We start from the raw sequence: 20,328 nt of genomic DNA, 5'->3' as shown, positions 1-20,328 counted from the left end.
CAGCGCGCATCAAGACAAACCACACATTCGTCGCCCAGCCTCGGTTTCTTTCACAACAGCCCGATCGCAATTCCCAATCACCACCCCCACAAGCAAACCTAGCTCTTGGCCTAGGACTCTTCTGGCGCAAGACAACCGCTTCGTCCACGATGCTGGAATACCTGAGCTATAAGAAGTTCAAGAAGTACAAGACAGAAAAGGAGGCAAAGCAGGCGGCGGAAGGGGAGCAGCAATCGCAGGAGCAAAATGGATCGTCGTCGGCGCATCTCAGACCCGACTCGCGGCCTTCGCCGTCGCGGCGCCAGACCAGCTCTCAATCCGTCTCAACAACGGCGAGCGGAGCCACCGAAGGCGGTCCCGCACCGCTTTTAGATCGCAAGGACGAAGCCTTCTTCAGGCGCATCCTCTCTGACCCGGATGAGGTTGACTCGGACGACGAGAGCGTTCGTCCGGCGCTGCCCCCGCGCAGCAAGACCCCAGAGTACACGTGGGACTCTGACGAATCTCGCCGCGCGGCGCCGTACCGGAACCAGCAGCAGACTCCCGCCAAGGCGGCGACGGTCGCTGTCGCGGAGAACCCTGAGGGCTCGGGGCCTTCCAGGATCCCCGGCAAGATCGCCTTCCTGTTCAACAAAGCCAAGGGCGGCGACAAGGACAAACAGCTCCAGCCGACCAAGCCCGTGAAGCCCGAGGAGGCGGCGCGCGAGCAGGACGACCTGTCGCGCGTGCTCGACGACCTGAACCTCTCGGCGCGCAACAACAAGGCCATCCCCCTATCGGCCGAGTCATCCGAGCTCGTCGGCAAGTTCACCCTCGTCCTCAAGGATCTCGTCAACGGCGTGCCCACGGCCGTCGACGACCTCCGCAATCTCGTCGAAGACCGCGACGGCACCCTCAAGAAGTCGTTCGACAAGCTCCCGAGCAGCATGCAGAAGCTCGTCACCAGCCTCCCCGACAAGTTCACCGCTAGCCTGGGGCCTGAGGTCCTCGCCGCCGCCGCTAAGAGCCAGGGCATTAACGCCGCTGAGGTGTCGGCCAGCGAGGGCATCAAGGGTGCCGCCAAAAAGATGTTCACCCCCACCAGCTTCTCCGACCTGGTCTCCAAGCCCGGCGCCGTCGTCGGCATGCTCAAGGCCATTGTCAACGCCCTCAAGCTGCGGTGGCCGGCCTTCATCGGCACCAACGTCATCTGGAGCGTGGCTCTCTTCCGTAAGTCTTAGTTCCCCCCCTTGCCCCCTGCTTGTAAAGGATACTAACACCCAGCGGCAGTGCTCCTGTTTGTGCTCTGGTACTGCCACAAGCGCGGCCGTGAGGAGCGCATCAAGCGTGAGAACACACCCGGGGTTGTCGATGGCAGCGGCCGCATCGAGGAGCTCCCTGACGACCCCGCCCTCCCGGCGCCCCCGCGCTCGCGCACCGAGCCGGCCAGCGCGGACCAGGACCGCCCGAGGAGCCAGAGAGGCGAGGGCAGTCGGCGCAGCGGCAGGCACAGCTCGGGGAGAACGACGCCCCAACGGCGGGCCTCGCCGCCTCCCGACTCCCCCCGGAGAAGGGCGACGAGGAAGTGACGCGGGGAGGGGTTTGACTTGCCGTGCAACGCGTGCCTCTGTGGGCTCGCACGTTTTCTTTTTTCTTCTCTTTAATGATTGGGCTGTCACATCCTGGATATCATCTAGCGTTTTGCCACGAATGAATGGAACGATGTATGAACGAACGGGCCAGACACACACACGGCGACTGCCTGTTGAGACGGGGTTTTGCAATGATTTCATGTCCTCATTTGATGCCTGTACCTAGCCTCGGCTTTCCTGGATGCGAGCGATTTCTCGAAAAGGAGGAGGAAAATATCAGAAGCCTCTTATGTCGATGGCATTCTCCCATGCCTCTTGCCCCATAGTCTAATATACAGCCGTGGATCCGCAATGCAAAGAACTCCTTGCGGTGAAAAAAAAAAAAAAAAAAAAGTTCGGGTATCTCCGAAGCAAAGTACGCTTTTTTTGTGTCGCTCTCTCGTCCATCGTGCCAAGACCCCCTTCAATCATCCTGGACCAGCTCCTTGATCTCGTCGCGCCCGCCAGCTGCAAGATTGCCTGTCTGGCCGGCCTTCTCGCCTTGGCCGAAGCGGTCAATGACCTTACAGCCGTCCTGGATCCAGAAGTCGACCTCGTCAATGATGTCGTAGACAATGTCCTCGACGACCTGCTCAGTGTAGCGTTCGGAAACAGGACGGATCTTATCCAGACCGGGGTATGCGAACGCCGATGGCGCCTTGGGCTCGGCCTGGTCGACGTCGACCATAGAGACCTCGTTCTCGGGGTCCTCGACCATGCCGGGAGGCGGGAACCAAAAGTCTGGACCAAAGTTGACCTCTGCGGCGCCGCCTCTGAATACGCTCACGGCGGGGTAATAACCGAGCATGCCGTTGTCGAGGCCCTCGCGAGCACCGATCTGCGCCTGCGGCTTGGAGGCGGGGGGCAGGAAGGCGAGGAGATCGGTGAATGCGGTTCCCATAGGAACGCCGTTCTTGTACACTTTGATATGGGATCCGGGGAGAGTGCGAAGGGCCGGAACAGGATGATTAGGGTTCGGCGCCTCGACCGAGTTGGCGGGGCCGGAGGAGACAGGAGAGGGGTTCATGAGATCCTCGAGCTCCTTGGTGGTATGGTAGTCGATCTTTTCAAAGTAGATGTGCTGCTTGAAGCGAATGGGAATACGGTCGCGGACGATATTTGGCGCATCAAACGCCGCGCTGTCGTCGTCCAGACCAGTGTCCACTGCCGGGTTGTACTGACCAGCCAAGACCTTCCGTTGCAGACGTTCCGACGGGAGCTGGATCTCCAAACCGATGACGTCGCCCTCGCGGATGCCTTCTCCTTCTGGGAAAAAGGGTTTCGGGCGCGACATGTAGACCTTCTCGCCGCCGACGTCGCGGAATCCGTAGCTGTAGGCGTCGAAGCCGACGGGCGCGTCAAGCGACGCCTCTCTTCTCGCGAAGCCCATGCGCACGTGGCCGTGCGACTCGGGCTGTCCCTCTGCATTCTTCTTGTCCACGATGCCCCTCGTGATCTTGACCTCCCAGTAGAAACGTCCCTCTCGGATCGCCACATTGGCGCGCGTCATACGGAAGCCCTTGTTGGTTGTGATGTGACGACCCGTCTGGTCGAAGAACAAATGGGTTGCGCTATCCTCAAAGCTCAGGTGAGGGCCGTGGGGCTCTGCCTCGGTACCGCGGTAATAGAGCGATGAGGGAAATCCGGGATCAGCGATACAGTGTGTGTAGTGGTAGCTCTTCTTGTTATGAACGCTTGGTATGGGAGGTCAGTACCGTCGATCTGTTGCGTAGAGGCACTGGCAAACTTACTGCTCCGAAGTCTCGTAGAACTGGATCTTGCGGCCATCCAGGGCAGGAACATCATGGTGGTGTATGAAAACAGGAGGACGTGCGGGCTCAAAGTCGGAAGGCTTAGGAGGCGCCAGCTTGTAGCGCATCGGACTGTAGTCGCTCTGAGTAGGTTCGCGATGCTTGGGGTCCGGCGTGCCACGGTTGCTGTCGCCGCCGAAGGCGCCCTTGGACTCGCGCTTCTTCAGCGACTCCTTCTTGTTGCGCTTGGCAGGCATATCGTCGGTGCCTTGAGGTTTCGGTGTAGATCGAACTTCTGGATTGAGAGGGGAGGGTACGGAAGGACTGAAATCCTCTTCAAGCGCAGGGCGCTTCAACGGGATCGCATTCGAAGCAGAGAGGGAGCCGCTCGGGGTCGGCTCCCGAGGCGGGGGAGGAGTGCCCGAATCGGAGGCCATCTGGTCGGAATTTCTCGGTGTTCGTGCAATTCCTCTTTGACTGTTGTTGTTTGAGCAGCGGGTGCAGGTTGAGGGTGGAGGGAGAACAAGGTCGCGGGTTCTTGTCGTGAGGCGCGCGTTTCAAGGTGGAAATTTTGGGAGCTGCTCCAGGGAAGCTAGCAGCCACCAGACACCCCGCGTCAAGCTCCCTCACACAGGGGGCACACAAGGGGCCTCGGCGGGAAAACAGCAGGGGTATATGTGCACTATACGCTAGCGGGGCAGGCACTGCAAGACTTGCCTTTGACAAACGGAGCTCGCTCATGGGAAACCTTATCTCATTCTCAAACTGATTCACATGTAAACTCATTAGCTGGCTGACTTGGCTTTCACATCCAGCTTCTTTGTCTGACACCGCGTGGTCTTCTCAGATACCTGGTTTCACCTGTGGAATAACAGATGTAACATTTGAAATGAGACTTGTCTTTCGCTCTATCGGCTCTCTATTGGACATTGCGTCCATCTACCATGTCCGTCAAACGCCAGTCCCCATGTTTATCCTTACAAAGTGTACAAATGGGGTTCTTTTGTACAAACGTTTCTCCATCCCATCCCTGATAAACCCAGCCCTACCTGCCCTGAGAGCACCCTTAAATGGCATGCTCCTGCTGGTTCTCCACAGGAGGGTTCCAAATCTCTAACTGCTTAAGAATGCGTTGGTACAAGAACAGCATCGTGCCGCTCTGAATGAAGGTCCATACACCACGGGGTCCCACGCCCCTGAACCAGCCGCTGATGCCCTCTGTCTGGTATATGACCTTGAGACCCTGGATGACAGACGAGGTCTGCAGGTTCACGGCGCCGGGGCGAGGAGTATGCGTTGACGGCGATGACGTTGATATGTTGCGCGTCTGGGATTTTGATGTCGAGGCATTCGCAGCGCTCTTAGCCGCCGGTTTGCTCTCTTTCGGTAATAGGTCAGGGTGTACTTGAGTCTGCAGCCTTGTCTTGACGACGTCCAGGGGACATGTCATGACGCCAGCCAAGCTTCCAGCGAGCCCGCCGGTCAAGAGCTCCAGCGGTATGCCAACGTCTCTGCTCTGCTTGTATGTGCGAGCCCAGGCGTGGAACTGTTCCCAGAACATGAACTGGAGTGCTGAAAAAGGCAGGTCACGATAGAGCGTCGCTTGGTAGCCGTGGAAAAGCGCTGGAAGCCCCTCTTGACGCACAATGGTCCGCGCGGCATCAACGGTGCCTCTGTAGTTGTATCCCGACTTGAAATAAGGGTTGTTGTAACGTCCCTGTAGCTGCATGCGCGTCTTCAGCACCTCGGACGGGACATACACGATAGAGCCGGCCAAATCTCCGAGGAACCCTAGAGATATTCAGTTAGCCTGTGCTTTTCAATTATGAGCTTGGATTTGACGAACCGGCTGTGAGGTAGGCCAGGTGGTGTTGTAGGCCGTGGTTGATAAGAAACCGCTTGCTCCATTCGTATGTGCCGAAGAACAGCATGGTGCCCGGAAGCGAACCGCTCAGGGCCGGCACCCATCCGCCATAGAGTCCTCGTCTGATGCCCTCTTGCCTCCATATCGTATAGTACGATGAACCGAGGGACGTGTACTTTGGCGGGATATGCGGGTCACCCTGTTGGCGTGTCTTGACCGTGTCCAGGGAGTGCATGAGCATGTCTCCCGTCGACCCGCCGAGACCTCCAGCAATCATGGCATGGAGGTAAGGCGGGCGGCCTTCTTCTTCGAAAGACTCATCCTCCTGTGGGCTCATGTCCTGTCCGAATGGCTGTCTGTTGATTCTGATATCCGGCAAAATCCCTCCCGTCTGTCCCGCATATCTATCCTCCTCCAAGGACACCGCCGCCGCCGGGCTCGAGACCGAGAATCCTTCCTTGATCGTTTGCGCGCTGTTGTCGGCAGGGGCGAAGTAGCTGAAAATACGGTCAGCGACAGACATTTGCGAATGCTGCCTGTCGCAATTGGACCAGGTTCTCTTTGGTCCACGTCTAGGCCGGCTCCCTCTCGTGCAGCGAGTGCTGGTATCGGCGCGTTTGTCAATGTCGTGGCGGGGGGATCTTCGAGCAAGGCAGTCGGTCGCCCGGAAGGGGATGACGACGCCGTTTTGAGATTTGAAGGGGGGGAAAGAGAAGAGGCCTCCTCGTCGTTGATTGTCGCGTGGGCTTACTGCGCGGGCAAAAACTTGGCGGCGGCGAGGAGCAGCACATAGTCATATCGAAATTTCATGCAGGGTTCCCGGGCTCTGGAATTTTTGTTAGTGGTGCACAGACCACCTGCGGCGCAGCGGTCCCGCTGCGTCACTGTGAGCTTTCCATCCTTTCCGCTGGAGGTGCCTTAACATTGGAGCGCCATGGCCAGCCGGCTGAGAGACCCTGAGTGAGAGCTTCGAGCTGTGACACGGACAGTCAGTCCGCTCCGCTCTGTGTAAGCAATGGACCCTGAGAACACCCGGACTGGCTATAATCACATTTTTTGGTGTCAGGGGAAGCTTGGTTTCGTATATGATAGTATACATGGTGAGCTTTTGGACTTCAAAGGCTCAAATTCTTGACCAATGACCCGACAGAAAGCTAGGTCGCCATTATCCCCAATCGCTTGCTTCTTCGTACAGTATAAGATAACCCACCCCGTCTTGCGCTCAGTATCTCGGCTTGAACTTGTGATCTTCCCACCTCACGCGTCCAAACTTGCGCCAGGGCCAGATGTTCCACACACATTGCCCCGTAATCAGCGCCATTGATATCGGCCCGTATGTGTTGCTGTCCAAAGTCTCATCTGGCGGTCCGTCGCCCTCGACCCAGATGTGCCCTTGTGGTACCCTGACTATTCGTTCCGGGTACGGCGCCCTCGTCGTGACATATTCTCCCTCCAGTGCAATAACTCGCTTGATTGCAACGGTCTCCGGATGAAATGGGCTCCTACAGTAGGGAAGGGACGAAGGAAGTCAGCTCACCCAATATCTTTGATTTTCCGACAGCGGTCGCCAACAACGTACCTAAACGTAACGATCATGCCCTTTTGCAGCCCATCCATCGGGTTCCACTGCCAGGTGAGCACAATGTCGTTTAATAAAGTCTTGTCGCGGTCCTCGTTGTAGTAGGGGTACATGGAGCCACCTTTGACGCGCGTGATGCTCGCAACATGGTCGTTGAACGTTATCGCGACGGGTACCCAGGTTGCGAAACCCAACAACCGAATCGTCGTGTCACCGAGGAAGCTGCCTCGCGCGCGCGCCCATAGCGAGCGGTATGCCATGGGCGTGAGATTTTCTCGAATAAGCCGGGGTCCTGTAGTCGCTGCCGCTCAAGAGAAGAGCTTCCTTCCTGTGTATTCGTGTGTCGCAATGAAACTTGGAGCTCACATCAACCCCCCACATGCTTATCTTATCCCGTATCTTATCCGAACGGACTTGGGTGGGTCAATCATGGCCTTGCCTCACTGAGCACCTTTTTCCGTGTTACAGCACAGAGAGTAGTGGCTATATTGCGACTCCCTTATAGAAGAATTCATATTGGAGCTGTATCATTTCCCATAAGCTCTTGGTTCTTCGTAAGCCTTCCCCGAGTCCTTCGGTGTTCTTTCTCATCTATGATACCTGTAAGAATGGTCAAGTATTGTAGGTGCTCTCACATTCGCACGAAGCTCCTCCCACAACTTGAAGTGGGAATTGCATTCTGCGGGAGAGGCATTTTCGAATCGGGGAGTAAACTATGTAACTGATGAAGCGCACGTAGAGGGCTCCGTTAGTAGCTTTTCAGAGGACCCTATGCCCATGTAAGCGCTATGTTCAGCTAGGAACTCGATCTGTTACCACAGCCTAGTGCTAACTGCTCAACGAAATTGTTTCCGAGATCTACGAATGAACCCAGGTACCTGACGAGTATGGGAGATTTCTGGAAAGCTGACAATCAGTCAAGACACTCCTCGACGACGTCCGCAAGGTGTTAGGTGACTTGGGATGCCAGACGAGCCGCTCATCGAAGACTTGCTTCTCACGCTGTTGTATTTTAGTTTCTCTCATTCAAATGCTAACTTCCCATCTTGTAAATTCCACTACTCGGTGAGCCTTGTTTGCCCAGGCTTCGTAATCTCAGTCTTCTCCGCATACTGTTTTCCCAACCCATAGCTGACCAATGTAACCAACTACCCGCCGATGAAACAGGTTTGGCCCAGCACCGACCGGACTTCCGCGTGCTTGGGCGTTTCGCGAAGCCATTCATGGCTGCACAGCTGTTGGCTTGAAGACGAGCCCAAGTTCGTTTTCATAGCGACGCAGCTTGTCGACGGTGCCTGGGCCGAGACAATCAGCAGCTCACAAGATCGACGGCCAAAAAATGCAAGTTGTCTCACTGGAACATCAACGGCTTTTATTGGATGTTGGTATAGACCGAGGCAAAACGAGACGAAGCAACTAGGCCGTAAGAACTTTTCGGGTCATAATCCGATATAGAATGAAGGACAGAAGGAAAACGATTCTTCGCAGAGCAGCTTGCCCCGCCGTCTTTGGAAACCCTTCATAGACACGCTTCTTATTTACTGTGACCTGACAATGTAAGTCGACGATACTCAGCCCCTGCATCGTTAATAGCATTCAGTTCAGCCAGCGCTCACTCGTTACACTCCCTGGAGAACAGTTTGAAATGGTTGAATTCTTCTTTTTGGTCGTCTCATTAGAATCGCTCCGGATTCACAGCCTGCCGATACGCTCATTCTACCAGCCGCCCCTTTTTTGTTGGAATGATGACTCCAAAAACAATAATTAGACCTCTGGGTTGTCGTCGCTCTCGCTGACACTCTCGTCACCGCTGACCTCGGCATTCTCGCGCTCCCTCTTCTCCATGAGAGCCTGGAGCTCGGCATCGTCGCTTTCCGTAACGGCCTTGGGCTCCATCTTCACGACGAGCGAGCCGCCGGCGGCCTCGATGCTGGTCCGGATCTCGACAATAGCCTCCTCCAGTCTCGAGATACCCAGGTTCTTGTCCAAGCACGTGCTGGTCAGGACGTACAGCGGGGGCGACACGAGCCTGACCTTGACCTGAGTCTGATCGTCGTTGCGCGCCTCGGCGGTGCGAAGGGCGGCCTTGACGGCGTCGATGCCCTCGTATCCGAAGCAGGTAACCTCCACGTCGGCACGGACCTTGGTGGGTTGGGGAGTGAGACGCTTCGCGATATATGACTTCAACTCCTCGGAGACGGCCTCGCTGGGGAAGGTGGCGTCGTTCCAGACCTCGGCGTTTCTGTGTAATGCGTGAGCACTCCTAAATTTCATTTTCCAGATATTTCTCGAAATCCCAACTCACGTGATAGACAGCTTGAAGGCGTCGATCGCATGGCCGTACTTCTTGTTGAGGGGCCATGCGATGGTCTCGTAAAGCTGCTCGATAGGGGTGAGGGTCTTCTCGGCGACGTGGCGCATGATAGAGTGGACCATCTTGCCCTTGTTGTACCGCTCCTCGCACTTGATGATATCCTCCGGCGACACACGGCGCTTGCTCAGGTCGATATAACCCTTCTCCTTGTCGACACGGAGCACGACGACAACCTCGTTGCGGCCAACTCGGATGAGCTTCTGGATACTTCTGATACGACGTCTCGACAGTTCAGAAAGCAAGATCATGCCGTCGATGTTGTCGTACTCGAGCAACTTGACGTATGCGCCCATCTCGGCAATCTGTATCACCTGTCAGACCCGAGTGTTCCTCCTGCCCCTCTCTGTCCCCAACTTGCCCACGACGACCGGGTAGAGATGATTCGGTTCGGCTCGCGCGTGTGCGTTGGGCTGGCGGGGCACAAACCTGCTTGACGTTGACCATGACGAACTCATCGATCTCAGGATACTTGTTTTCGAAGTATCGAAAATGGCTGTAGTTCGGTTCCGCCATCTTGGCTACTGGTTCTCGAAGTCGTCGAGTACGGAGGGTGGTGGTGGTGGCGTTTGCGTAGGTAGTAAAGGTCGAGGTGTGGAGGGGCGGGGTGGGAAAGAAGGCGCGGGCTTTTTACACGTCGTTCCTCCTAGTCTTAAGACAGCTTGTTTCCTCTGTGCTCAATAAAAAATCCCGCCTGCTTCGTCGAGTCGCTATCGCTGAGGTGGGCTCGGCTACTCGGGAGAGGGGGCGACGTCGAAAAGGCGAAGAAGAGGCGGCCTTTGGGATGAGAAGCGTTACGTTGGTGATTGGACGATTTGAGTCACAATTTTTGCTACTGCGGTTCACAAATCGCAGAAATCCGAACAATGGTGGGGGTGTGCAACGGGGGCGGTGGTTTGCGGCAAAATTGGTGCTGATTCGACCGATAAGCTTTGTTTCGCTTATCGCCACGTGAGCACCCCTCCAACCAAATTGTTCTTGTAAACAGACAAACAACAGACAGACCCCATAAGCTCACATCCTAGGTAGCTATTGGTAGAGAGGTACAGAGCTACAAGCTTCAAAATATCACAGCAATAAACAAAACATGGCACCTGGTGGGTTGAAATTGAAGCGCGACCAGCTTCTTTACTGCTTTATAAAACATTCACAAAGACTAATGGCCCTTAGCATCCCAATTCGAGCTGGCGCAACCGCCCAGCGACGCCATCTCCTCGCTCGCGTATGCGCCCGATTCTCCCACGAGACTCCTGGTGTCCTGCTGGGACAAGAAGATCTACCTCTACGACACACATAGCGGAGGCCAAGACGCCTCAGGGACACTCGTTCAGACAATCGAGTTCCGCGCCCCCGTACTCGATGTTACCTTCGGCGCCACAGATAATGAGGCTTACACAGCTTGTTTGGACCACTGCGTTTACAGGTAAAGATACTCCCGTATGCTTCCAGTGCCCCCCGCATTGTAGCTAAATAACCGAACACAGGGTCGATTTGGAATCAGGAGAGAAGCAGGTGGTTTCTCAACATACAGCTCCCGCCCGTTGCGTAGTTTATAGCCCAGAGCATTGTAGGTTATCGTTCCCCCTACCCATCCGCGCCTCATCTAACCAAGCTCATAGCCCTCCTCATCTCCGCGTCCTGGGACCAAACCCTCCAAATCCACAACGCCAAATCACCCTCAGACGACAACATCACCGTTCAGCTGCCTGGAAAGCCTCATGCACTGGCCGCCAGCCCCTCGAAGGTCGTCGTTGCCATGACCGCGCGCCTCGTCAATATCTACGACTTGGGCAATATCCCCTCTCTCTTCTCCCAGTCTGGCCCCCACGATATCAAGCCCTGGCAACAGCGCGAGTCATCCCTCAAGTTCCTCACCCGAGCCGTTTCCTGCATGCCCAACGACGCTGGGTACGCTACCAGTAGCATTGAGGGTCGTGTCGCAGTCGAGTGGTTCGAGGACTCGGCCGAGTCCCAGGCCCGTAAATATGCCTTCAAGTGCCATCGTCAAGCCGCTCCGGACGGCGAAGGTGATATCGTCTATCCGGTCAACGCGATGGCTTTCCACCCGGTCTACGGCACGTTCGCCTCCGGTGGTGGCGATGGAACTGTTGCGCTGTGGGATGCCGAGGCCAAACGCAGGATGAAGCAGTACCAGAAGTTCCCTGACAGCGTTGCGGCTTTGGCCTTCTCCAAGGACGGCAAGTATCTTGCCGTTGGTGTCTGCCCTGGCTTCGAGACGGGCATGGAGGATTACAGTGCCGAGGGCAAGGCAAGTGTTTTCATCCGTGAGCTTGGCGACACGGAAGCCAAGGGCAAGGGTGCAAAATAAGCGACTGCAAACTTTGGGAGACCGTGATGGCGTCTTGAAGGATGTGAGGGCGCATGGCGTTAGAGGTGATTTTCTTATGCAGGCAATTCGTTTTGACGGACCGGGAGGGTTAAGGAAAAGCCTGGTATGTACTATATCAGATGATACCTCTGCTGTTGACTGAGAACTTAGCCGTTGATAAATATGCCATTGTCTTTATCAAGCTAATTGTCGCAAGAGCCCTGCCACTACCATGCGGACGCCACGAATTCAAACTTTGGTTGGCGTCGTACATCTTTCATAAACCCCGGCTCCTCAAAGTTTTGCAGCACATCCCAAAACTCTCTCCTCAACATTGCACCCGGAATCTGCTTGGATGTTGAACCCCTCACGTCTGTTTTTTCAGCCCCGAAATAAAACTCCTGTTGGTCTTGGTCTCGGTCTCAGATCTTCCAGGGCTCCTGTCCACGTAGCGAATCTTCCCTGCACCCTTTGCCGGGATTCGGTCGTTAAATACAGAGCTGTTTGTGCTTCGCCATAGGCGTACATCTTCCTACCATTCTTGGGGCTGAGAACGCTCTTGCAAGAATTACTTTTGCTTCTCCTCCATGCGAGTCGGTCAGTTTCACTCTCTCTTGCAGCCATGATGCTGAAGCTTGTGCCAGCTCCAGATCTGCATTGAGTTTCATCGTTATTTGTGCCGCTATCTTCTCGGCTGCCGGAACGCTGATTCGTCTGTGAGGACGCTCGCGAGATACTTGAAGTCCAAAATTGAGAAGCATTGAAAGACTGTGTTTCAAACGCGTCCGAATCCGTTGTGACTGGCCTTGAATAGCTTCCACAGGGCAAACCAGATGTTGTATGTGTGTCGCTGCCGAGGAACGATGGACTTGTGTCCAGGCTACTGAAATCGTGACTTTGATCTCCAATCTGACGCATACTCTCTTGAGTGCGTAGAGGAGGCAAGACAGTCCGCCTCTCATTGTTATTGTACATCGTGGCCGTCTCGATAGAGGGTATGATATGGTGAGTCACTTCCTCAGACAAATCCGAAGTCGGTGAAACACCGACTTCTGCGCCGACTTCTTTCGGGTTTCCCTTTGCCATATTGTTATCCATATCAAGATCTGGATCTACAAGGAAAATCTGGCGAATTCCCATCCTCTTTATAACTTTGCGGGCGGTTATCTGTTTTGAACCGACAGTAACGGAAAGAGAGCCCATGCCAAGCGGCGGAGGCGATCTCTTTCGCCGTTTAGCGCTGTACTGTCTTCTTAGAGGAACGGTCTCTTCTTCATCAAAACCATCTCTGATGTCCTGTTGAAGAGATGCCGTTACAGAGGCCATCGCGGGCTCGTACTCTTCGGCTCTCCTTTCCAGACGGTGAGTGGCGAAGGGTCTTTCGCCATGATTTCTGCTAGGACTAGGTGTTCGAAGAGGTAGAAACGAGCGGTGCGTTATGGCTCTCGTGTCTTTGGAGATATCCCATGCTACCGAGGCCGTCAGAGCTGTCCGCGAATGTAAAACATATCACTTGCCTTCATTCCGATCAAATCGGTTGTTCGAATAAGCTGCAAGTGTACCGATGGAGTCGCAAACAAATGAAACAGCACCGCTTGTCCGTGGAATTGGCGACTGTTGTAACTTCGGCTCCTCTGCTGCGACCGTTACGAAAGAATTTCGACTTGGCGACTTGATCTCGGGTGACGAATAATGTACACCCGGGGAAAACTCTTCCGACTTTACGTATATCTCAGCACCTGCGTTCAAATTTGCTTCGCAGGGGATGGTTGGGAGTACTGTCTTATTGAAAGGCGGTCTATCACCTGACAGCTCCTTGCCGTCATCGCTTTTGTGTGCTGCAGTAGTTGAACTGACGGACGGTTGCTGTTGGTCATTGACAGACATAAGCTTTTCGAGAAACAAGGATTTATCGCGATACTCCTGAAGCCTAGCCTGCAGGTCAGCCAATTTCAGAAATTTTAGTGCCAGTTAGACTTACAGGGGCCTGGCAGAGCAAGACCGTGCAGATTTGGCTTCATTATTATTGTAATCTCCTACATCAATCCCGTTTGGCTGGCTGGATTTATTCGCTGTTGACATCGAACAAGTTACCGATGCTCGTATGGACTTCTGCAGGTGTCTGTTTGAAGATGTCCATATACGCCGCGACCTCTGTCGTTGAAGTTCGAGAGACATCCTCCGTGAACAAGAGCTTTTTGGCCGCCCGTTGACTGTGTTGCGTGATGCTTGGCACCTTTGAAACGGGATTAAAAGTCGATAGGATGGTGCTCCAACAGCCCGGACGAAGGCACTGGACTTTGGTCAGCTGAACGAAGTAATCTGTCAGTCAGGTGCGATGCATATAGAGGTCTAAGAACTAGACGATTGGGGATCGCGTACCTGTTCAGGAAAGTGCTTTTTGCCACAGCACCTGCTTTGGTTTGTTCATACTAGTCACGTTGGTGTTCCTTCCAAGTTCCACCTTGCACCCTGCCGTGAGGTGTCAATGCCATTTTAGCTCTCCACGATTGCATTCAGACCGAATTAGAAGGGCTTGCCTGGGTATTGGGTTAGTGGGATGGCTTTGGGCGAATAATTTTCTCGACTGAAATCGTTCCCGCCTTGGCTTTGTGCTTATTTGAGTCTCAGTCCTGGGGTCTTAGGCTTAACGTAGATAGGTCTTGCCATTACTACGTAACCGCTGTGAAGGAAATCAGTACTTTGCGTTGAGGTAGGGGCCAATGGGGTGTTAAAGCTGCAAAGATCCAAGTTGTTGTAAGCCATCCAAGTGGTCAGCAACGCCAGTCATGCCGTCGAATAACATCACGTCAAGATGGCAGGCTATAAATCAGGTTTGTACCCCTGTGCCGCAGATCACGGAGCCTCACCTCACCCAACCACGACTTCTACTGTGTTTCAGATGCATAAGAGACAAAGTAATACTACAGGAGCATGGGCGACACATGGATCTGAGTTGGGATAATCGATTTGATTGTGCGACCTGCCTAGTGAAGAGTGTTCCGCCATTTTGGTCAACGGCGGCTCAATAGTCTATTAGTCGCCACCTCCTGCGCTGAGTCCTTGCTCGCCAGCCCTACTGTCCACCCTCTTTGGGTACGATGGCCTTGGGCTCGGGAACATAGTCAAAGGTTCCTGCCATATTCAACAACCAGACTTCGCCAGGGTGTGATGGCACTTTGTCTCCCCACAAGAAGTTGTGAGGGAAGCCCAGGTCGAATGGAACGGCCCCCTCGATCTCTTGAATATCTTCGTCGGTGAGTTTCAAGGCAAGTGCCTCGATGTTCTGCTTCAGGTGGTTGACGGTTCGGCCGCCAACAATGGGAAAGACGTACGGTGCTTTTTGCATCACGTACGCCAGAGCAACACTGGTAATGATTGTGTTCTTGTTCTTGGCGAGCTTCTCCAGCACCTGGCTGACCTTGATCTGTACTTCGCTGGCTTCCCTTTTGCGGCCCTCCTGAGACTGACGTTGCTCCTCCGTCTTGAAGGCACCGCCTCCGAGAGAGCCCCAAGGTGCCAATCCCATTCCCTCGGACTTTGTCATTGGGATAATCTCTCGCTCGAAGTCTCGCGAAGCCGCAGACCATCGACCCTGGTAGACGGAGAATTGTCGAAGCCCATGGTTTCTGGCGTATTCATTTGCTTTGCTAATTCTGGTCAGTGTCCCGTCTGCCATAGGGCTCATCTCGCGGGGCGCACCTGACAATCCACGCGGGGGTGTCACTGATGCCGAGGTAGAGAACCTTGCCCGCAATGACAAGATTGTTCAAAGACTGCATCATTTCCGAAATGGACGTAGAGTAGTCCCACCAGTGAACATAAAGCTATCTCCACGTCAGTGACGTCACTTGACTTGTGAAAAGCGAGTCTGCTCACCAGATCAATGTAGTCAGTTTGCAGATTGCGAAGGCTGGCTTCGACAGAGGTGTGCAAGCTCTTGGAACCGTTGCCGGTGAAGTTTGCCATTATGTTGACTGCATTGGGACCAGCCTGGAAGTTGGTGGTATACTTGGTCGCGATGACTACATGGGTCAGGAGGGTTTGGTTGTGGTGGGATGACAGCACTCACCCATCTGGTCACGGACACCCTTCTTCTTCATCCATTCGCCGATCCAGACCTCGGACTCTTGGAATTGATAGTTATTGGCGGTATCAATGAAGTTACCTCCCTGTTCGTAGAAAAAATCGAGAATCTCCTCAACAGTCTTCTGATCGCAGGTCCCCATATATCCCTGCCTAACTTACCCATTAGCAGAGAAACCAAAGGCCGTCTCTTGCTAGACGTAACTCACCATGCATCGCCAAAGTTCATGGCGCCCAGACACAGCGGGCTCACTCGGACGGAGGCTGTAGGGGAAAGAATGCGGTAGCGAGCCAGAGGACTCTTGGCGGGGGATGCCATAGGTAAGGCCGACGACATGGTGGTGGAGAGATGTGCTGGTCTAAGCAGAGTTTTTGTCAAAGATGAGATGAATAGGGTGGATTGAGTGAATGCAGGATGTTCGACGTAGAGATTTGGAGGTGAGGTTGGCCGCCACAAGAAGGTTGCCTTCAGGCAGGACGGCGAGGGCCATCTTGTACCAGCGCCTCCTTCCACTGAATGTGAATTCGAGAATGGAACATGCGCGCGGTAAGGACAATAGAACCAGCTTCCCTGTAGGCCTGCTCAGTGGTTGGCCACGCTATTTTAACCTTAGCTATTCTCGGCAAGAAAGATCTGAATTAATAAGCCGCTAGGCCAACTTTGCCCGTCCATGATTTCAAGCCCGATACATTGGTCGTTTCATGGCCGGCTGATTGAACTGGATCATTGGCAAGTCTCACGTCTAGGTATTTGGTCATTGAGGTGCTTAGAAAGTGGTGTAGGTCCATTGATCGGCGCTACTCAAAGCCATGATGACGGACCGGTTCAGAAAACAGAGCCCGGCCGATTTAATAACGAGTTGCCCAATCTTTTCGGTGATTCGATATAATGTCCAAAGGTCTGAGGCAAAGAGACGAGCATTTGAGATATGTTCTTGTCCAGCCCGGCCGCTGATGACTCATCATTTGTCGGGTGCGGATCAACCTAAGCCCATTGAACATCAAGTTTCTGACCCGACGGCCAGGTCATTGGCGGACAACAGCGACCGCGCATCAGCGTCCCGAGGTGGTACGACAATAACTGTAGCTTTGACAGGGTCCTTCAACTTTTCGGCCAGCCCGTCCTAACAGTCAATTGACTCGCTCTTCCGACACCACGATACCTGACCACCCGATCGATTGACCCTTTGCCCTTCGAAATGATCCGTTAATAGATTCGAGAACGATCATGGCCATTGTCGAGCTCGCACAATGTCGTCTCCCACCCCCGTCCCGTCAAAGGCCGCGATCCACGCACTTCGAGGTCTTCTCTTCGGAACCTCTTGCTCTTTGGTGTTACTAGCTGAGGAGCGCCGTCAGCGCATAAAGCTTGCTCGATCCGCTGTGGAAAACGGCAGGAGATTGAAGTCTATCAAACGATATAGTTCCAGCGGAGTCGCCGCCCTCGAGGTCCTCCAGGAAGAAGCCGCCACTGATCCTAACTTCATCGGCTGGTCAGTTGCGCCGCGAAGCCGCTTTTCTTCCCACGAGCATGGAAGGCTGTCATTCGATAGCTCGTACCTGGACCATCGTATCAACGACGTAGCTCCCGATGCACGGCGACCAACGAGAGCGGCAAGCGAACGGACTGCCTCAAGAACTTCCCCAGAACAATCAGTAACATCAAATCAACGCGGGCGATCCGCTTCCAATGCCGCGAAGAGATGCAGCAATGACCCTTTGTGGTCCAGATTTCCGCCTCCAAATTCCGCGACACAGGCCGTGCCCAGCAGCCAAGGCGTTCAGAGGTCAATGGAGATCCGCACGAACTTTCGACTCTTGGACAAGACCGCCGTTGCCGCAGTGGTGGAGCGTGTAATGAAAGACTATCCTCACAATGCAGGGCTTGCTGGATTCAAGGCCTCTCTACTCGATCCGGTACAACAGCAACAACGCGACCTTCGCGCCCCAGTTACTGCTCTGAACCTTGTTAGCAGAGCGTACAAGTCTGTTGACAAGTCACAAGAGTTTCCTGGGTGGGTGTCGGATATATCCTCATTGTTATCAATAGCTTGCCAGCAGGAGGGTGATTTCGAAACTTCTGGACAGATCATGGAGCTTGCGGTCAACCACGGTGTCATCAAAGAAGGTAGCACTCTGGCCCAGCGTCTCGTTGAGGTTATTGAATCACTAGTGGCCCCGGAGAACTTGCAAGGGCTCTCTAACAAGAATCTCGCCGATCGATTGCACTTGGCGGCAAGATTATACATGGGCAACGTCGAACTGCTGCCACCGGAGCAGTCAACGCTACGATTTGACTATGTCCGAGTCGGAAAGAATATTATCGGCTGTGCTCTAGAGGCAAGATGTTCAATCGACTTTCTGCAGGTCATCCAACAAGTATCTAGTCGAAACCAGGACAAGCTTGGAACCGTGGTCTGGTCCATGCTGCAGCTTGTGGCACACAACCAGCACATTCCGGCCATCGATGTGTTCCTAGGGATTTTCGCCAAACTCGATCACACCTCGACGTACTCCAAGCGAATTTGCGCTGATATTGTTAAGGCGGTTATTGCTTCCCGAGGCTACGAGTGTCGTGAGGTTCTCAGGGCAATCAACCAGCTCAGGGACCGCGATGGCTGGGATATGCCAAGGCTATGGCTGAGAGACCTACTTTGGGTTTACTGGAATTCGACCTGCAATTTCGCGGACACCCTTCAACTCTATGACGACGCACTGGAAGCCAATTTTTACGGAATCGATAATACCTACGACATCCGATCTAGGATGGTGCGTATCTGCATCGAAGCCAACCAAGTCGATAAGGCACGAGTACACCTGGAACATCTCATGGCGAAGTATCCAAAGGCTCAGCAAGACGTCGAAATTCTGGGTGAGTTCGTTTTGCAGAAAGCTGACAAGGGAGACTGGGCTGGAGTCCGCGCCGATTTCGAGATCATGAAGCCGATGCAGTCTGTTTCCAAGCATAATCAAGAGCATTTCAAACGTGTCTTTGTAGCAACACTGGAAACGTACGCAAAGACCCACACATGGGGTGAGGTCGAAACGTTTCTCGAGACGTACATCCCCGAGTTCGGTCTGAGTCTTGATCGTCACTTGGTAACATTCATCGCCGACAGACATGCAAAATGTCGCGATGTTCAGGCGCTTAAGCGATGGCTGATATTCTGCAAGGATGCCGGGTACACGACAGACGGCAGCTTTTGGGCCTCCATGCTGACCAGTTGTAAGAGAGACTGGAAATACGATAGCCAACAGATCCTAAGTCTCTATCGCGCCATGAAGGGTGCCAGCTTCGACGACGCCTTCCCCGACATCGAGCAGTGTGTGAAGAACCTCACGCTGACCAACACTATTGAGCGGTCGAAACGAGTCCGAGTGACGGCTTATATGGTGAGCCCCGCTAACGAGGCGTCGGCTTTTGAGCTCATGAAGGCCGAGGCCCAGCTTGGCAACTGGAGGCGCGTGCTAGGCGTCTACAAGCGTGCTTTGCACAACGGTATGGGACACACGAGTCGGTGTCTCAAACTGGCTGTTAGGGCGACGGTCCACTTCGAAGGCTCCAGGAGTAAGCAAGCCATGTCGCTGCTGAGCAAGGCACAAGCCGAAGGCTGCGACGTAAGTGAAGCCATGTATCCGATCGTCTTCACACAGCTCGAGGAAATCGAAAAGGCGCACAAAGCAACTGCCGCGGGCCGCGAGGACGGCCGGGGCCGGCCCTTTCCCTACATCAAGGCCATCTTCGACGACCTGCGAGGCAGGCAGCTGCATATTGACGACGGCCTGTTCAACCGGGCGGCCCGGATTTGCCAGGCCCTTCGCAACTACCGGGAGATGATCAGCTTCTGCATCATCGCCGCTGAGGTCAACGGCCGCAACGACCTCTGCTACAACGTACACAACTTCTCCAACCTCTTGACCGCGTACGTCCTCCGCCACGAGTATGATAAGGTGCGCTGGCTCCTCACTGAGCTCAAGAGCCGCGAGTACCGCACCTCGAGAGAGTGCCGGCGTGCCCTGCACTGGGCGCTCAACTACCTCAAGCAGAGCTCGCAGGCCGCCAAGTCGGAGGAATTCAGGAAGTCGGACCTAGAGATCATGGCCCTTGTACATGAGGCCCGCATCGCCGTCGGCGATGAGAACCGCGGCCAGAAGGCCGAGGCACGCGAGGTGCTCCTCAACGCCATCTCCCGGGCCGGCGTCAAGGCCAACCGCGCTGGCAAGGCCGCGAGTCTCGCGCCGGCTGCCCAGGCAGAGGAGCAGACGTGGGCCGCGATGAGCGATGGAGGCGATGCCGACGACGCGCCTTCCCCTCCTCCCCCGGCCAGAACCGTCAGACGAATACGCGTGGGGCAGAATACCAAGGAGCGTGGCCCGGCAAGAACGGAGGTCCGGCCGGCCAAGGGGGCATGGTCGTGGAGCTCGGCCAGTGTTAGATAGGATGAGGGGTATATACCAGATAGAGTGTACAAATATGTGTACACGTAAAACATGTAAACTTGACGATCGACCATAGAAGAAGGGGGCTCGGGGATTCAATGTACAATGAATACATGCCACAAATTCAAGGAACGAGAGTCCTGCGTCGCATACCGCGTGCTCCTTTTGGTAAATATCATCAACGGTACTGCTTCCTACGTCAGGCTCGTTCTGGCGGCCTTGACGATAATGGTTGCAAAAAAGTACTCTTGGCAACAATGTCGGCTACGGCTTTTGTTACGGCAATCCGCGTTACACA

At 54.5% G+C, this 20,328-nt stretch overlaps 9 protein-coding genes across 9 annotated transcripts; 4 read left to right on the top strand and 5 right to left on the bottom strand.

Annotated features, from left to right (window-relative positions):
- Nucleotides 1–149: 149 nt before the first annotated feature.
- Nucleotides 150–1,568, top strand: GLRG_02837 (uncharacterized protein; the record flags this gene model as incomplete). The annotated part of the gene is made up of 2 exons (XM_008093522.1): nucleotides 150–1,209; nucleotides 1,270–1,568. 2 exons carry the CDS (start codon nucleotides 150–152, stop codon nucleotides 1,566–1,568), a joined length of 1,359 nt encoding a protein of 452 aa, XP_008091713.1.
- Nucleotides 1,569–2,034: 466 nt separating this feature from the next.
- Nucleotides 2,035–3,798, bottom strand: GLRG_02836 (SPRY domain-containing protein; the record flags this gene model as incomplete). The annotated part of the gene is made up of 2 exons (XM_008093521.1): nucleotides 2,035–3,304; nucleotides 3,362–3,798. 2 exons carry the CDS (start codon nucleotides 3,796–3,798, stop codon nucleotides 2,035–2,037), a joined length of 1,707 nt encoding a protein of 568 aa, XP_008091712.1.
- Nucleotides 3,799–4,427: 629 nt separating this feature from the next.
- Nucleotides 4,428–5,748, bottom strand: GLRG_02835 (uncharacterized protein; the record flags this gene model as incomplete). Its single annotated transcript, XM_008093520.1, has 2 exons — nucleotides 4,428–5,152; nucleotides 5,208–5,748. 2 exons carry the CDS (start codon nucleotides 5,746–5,748, stop codon nucleotides 4,428–4,430), a joined length of 1,266 nt encoding a protein of 421 aa, XP_008091711.1.
- A 699-nt stretch (nucleotides 5,749–6,447) lies between these two features.
- GLRG_02834 (uncharacterized protein) lies at nucleotides 6,448–7,064 on the bottom strand (the record flags this gene model as incomplete). The annotated part of the gene is made up of 2 exons (XM_008093519.1): nucleotides 6,448–6,727; nucleotides 6,805–7,064. The coding sequence occupies 2 exons, from the start codon at nucleotides 7,062–7,064 to the stop codon at nucleotides 6,448–6,450; spliced, it is 540 nt and encodes a 179-aa protein (XP_008091710.1).
- A 1,504-nt stretch (nucleotides 7,065–8,568) lies between these two features.
- Nucleotides 8,569–9,691, bottom strand: GLRG_02833 (eukaryotic translation initiation factor 2 alpha subunit; the record flags this gene model as incomplete). Its single annotated transcript, XM_008093518.1, has 3 exons — nucleotides 8,569–9,046; nucleotides 9,110–9,480; nucleotides 9,605–9,691. The coding sequence occupies 3 exons, from the start codon at nucleotides 9,689–9,691 to the stop codon at nucleotides 8,569–8,571; spliced, it is 936 nt and encodes a 311-aa protein (XP_008091709.1).
- Nucleotides 9,692–10,262: 571 nt separating this feature from the next.
- Nucleotides 10,263–11,504, top strand: GLRG_02832 (WD domain-containing protein; the record flags this gene model as incomplete). The annotated part of the gene is made up of 4 exons (XM_008093517.1): nucleotides 10,263–10,272; nucleotides 10,346–10,598; nucleotides 10,660–10,742; nucleotides 10,795–11,504. The coding sequence occupies 4 exons, from the start codon at nucleotides 10,263–10,265 to the stop codon at nucleotides 11,502–11,504; spliced, it is 1,056 nt and encodes a 351-aa protein (XP_008091708.1).
- A 3,076-nt stretch (nucleotides 11,505–14,580) lies between these two features.
- On the bottom strand, nucleotides 14,581–15,927 carry GLRG_02831 (aldo/keto reductase; the record flags this gene model as incomplete). Its single annotated transcript, XM_008093516.1, has 5 exons — nucleotides 14,581–15,154; nucleotides 15,207–15,331; nucleotides 15,384–15,529; nucleotides 15,577–15,743; nucleotides 15,800–15,927. The coding sequence occupies 5 exons, from the start codon at nucleotides 15,925–15,927 to the stop codon at nucleotides 14,581–14,583; spliced, it is 1,140 nt and encodes a 379-aa protein (XP_008091707.1).
- A 914-nt stretch (nucleotides 15,928–16,841) lies between these two features.
- On the top strand, nucleotides 16,842–17,305 carry GLRG_02830 (uncharacterized protein; the record flags this gene model as incomplete). The annotated part of the gene is made up of 2 exons (XM_008093515.1): nucleotides 16,842–17,083; nucleotides 17,176–17,305. The coding sequence occupies 2 exons, from the start codon at nucleotides 16,842–16,844 to the stop codon at nucleotides 17,303–17,305; spliced, it is 372 nt and encodes a 123-aa protein (XP_008091706.1).
- A 76-nt stretch (nucleotides 17,306–17,381) lies between these two features.
- GLRG_02829 (uncharacterized protein) lies at nucleotides 17,382–20,030 on the top strand (the record flags this gene model as incomplete). The annotated part of the gene is made up of 2 exons (XM_008093514.1): nucleotides 17,382–18,462; nucleotides 18,508–20,030. The coding sequence occupies 2 exons, from the start codon at nucleotides 17,382–17,384 to the stop codon at nucleotides 20,028–20,030; spliced, it is 2,604 nt and encodes an 867-aa protein (XP_008091705.1).
- Between the last annotated feature and the right edge of the window lie 298 nt (nucleotides 20,031–20,328).

This window comes from Colletotrichum graminicola (assembly GCF_000149035.1).
Source record: "Colletotrichum graminicola M1.001 genomic scaffold supercont1.8, whole genome shotgun sequence".
In the NCBI taxonomy this organism is placed as follows: domain Eukaryota; kingdom Fungi; phylum Ascomycota; class Sordariomycetes; order Glomerellales; family Glomerellaceae; genus Colletotrichum; species Colletotrichum graminicola.
Note: the sequence above shows the minus strand (reverse complement) of the source record. Positions and strands in the feature narration are given on the sequence as shown.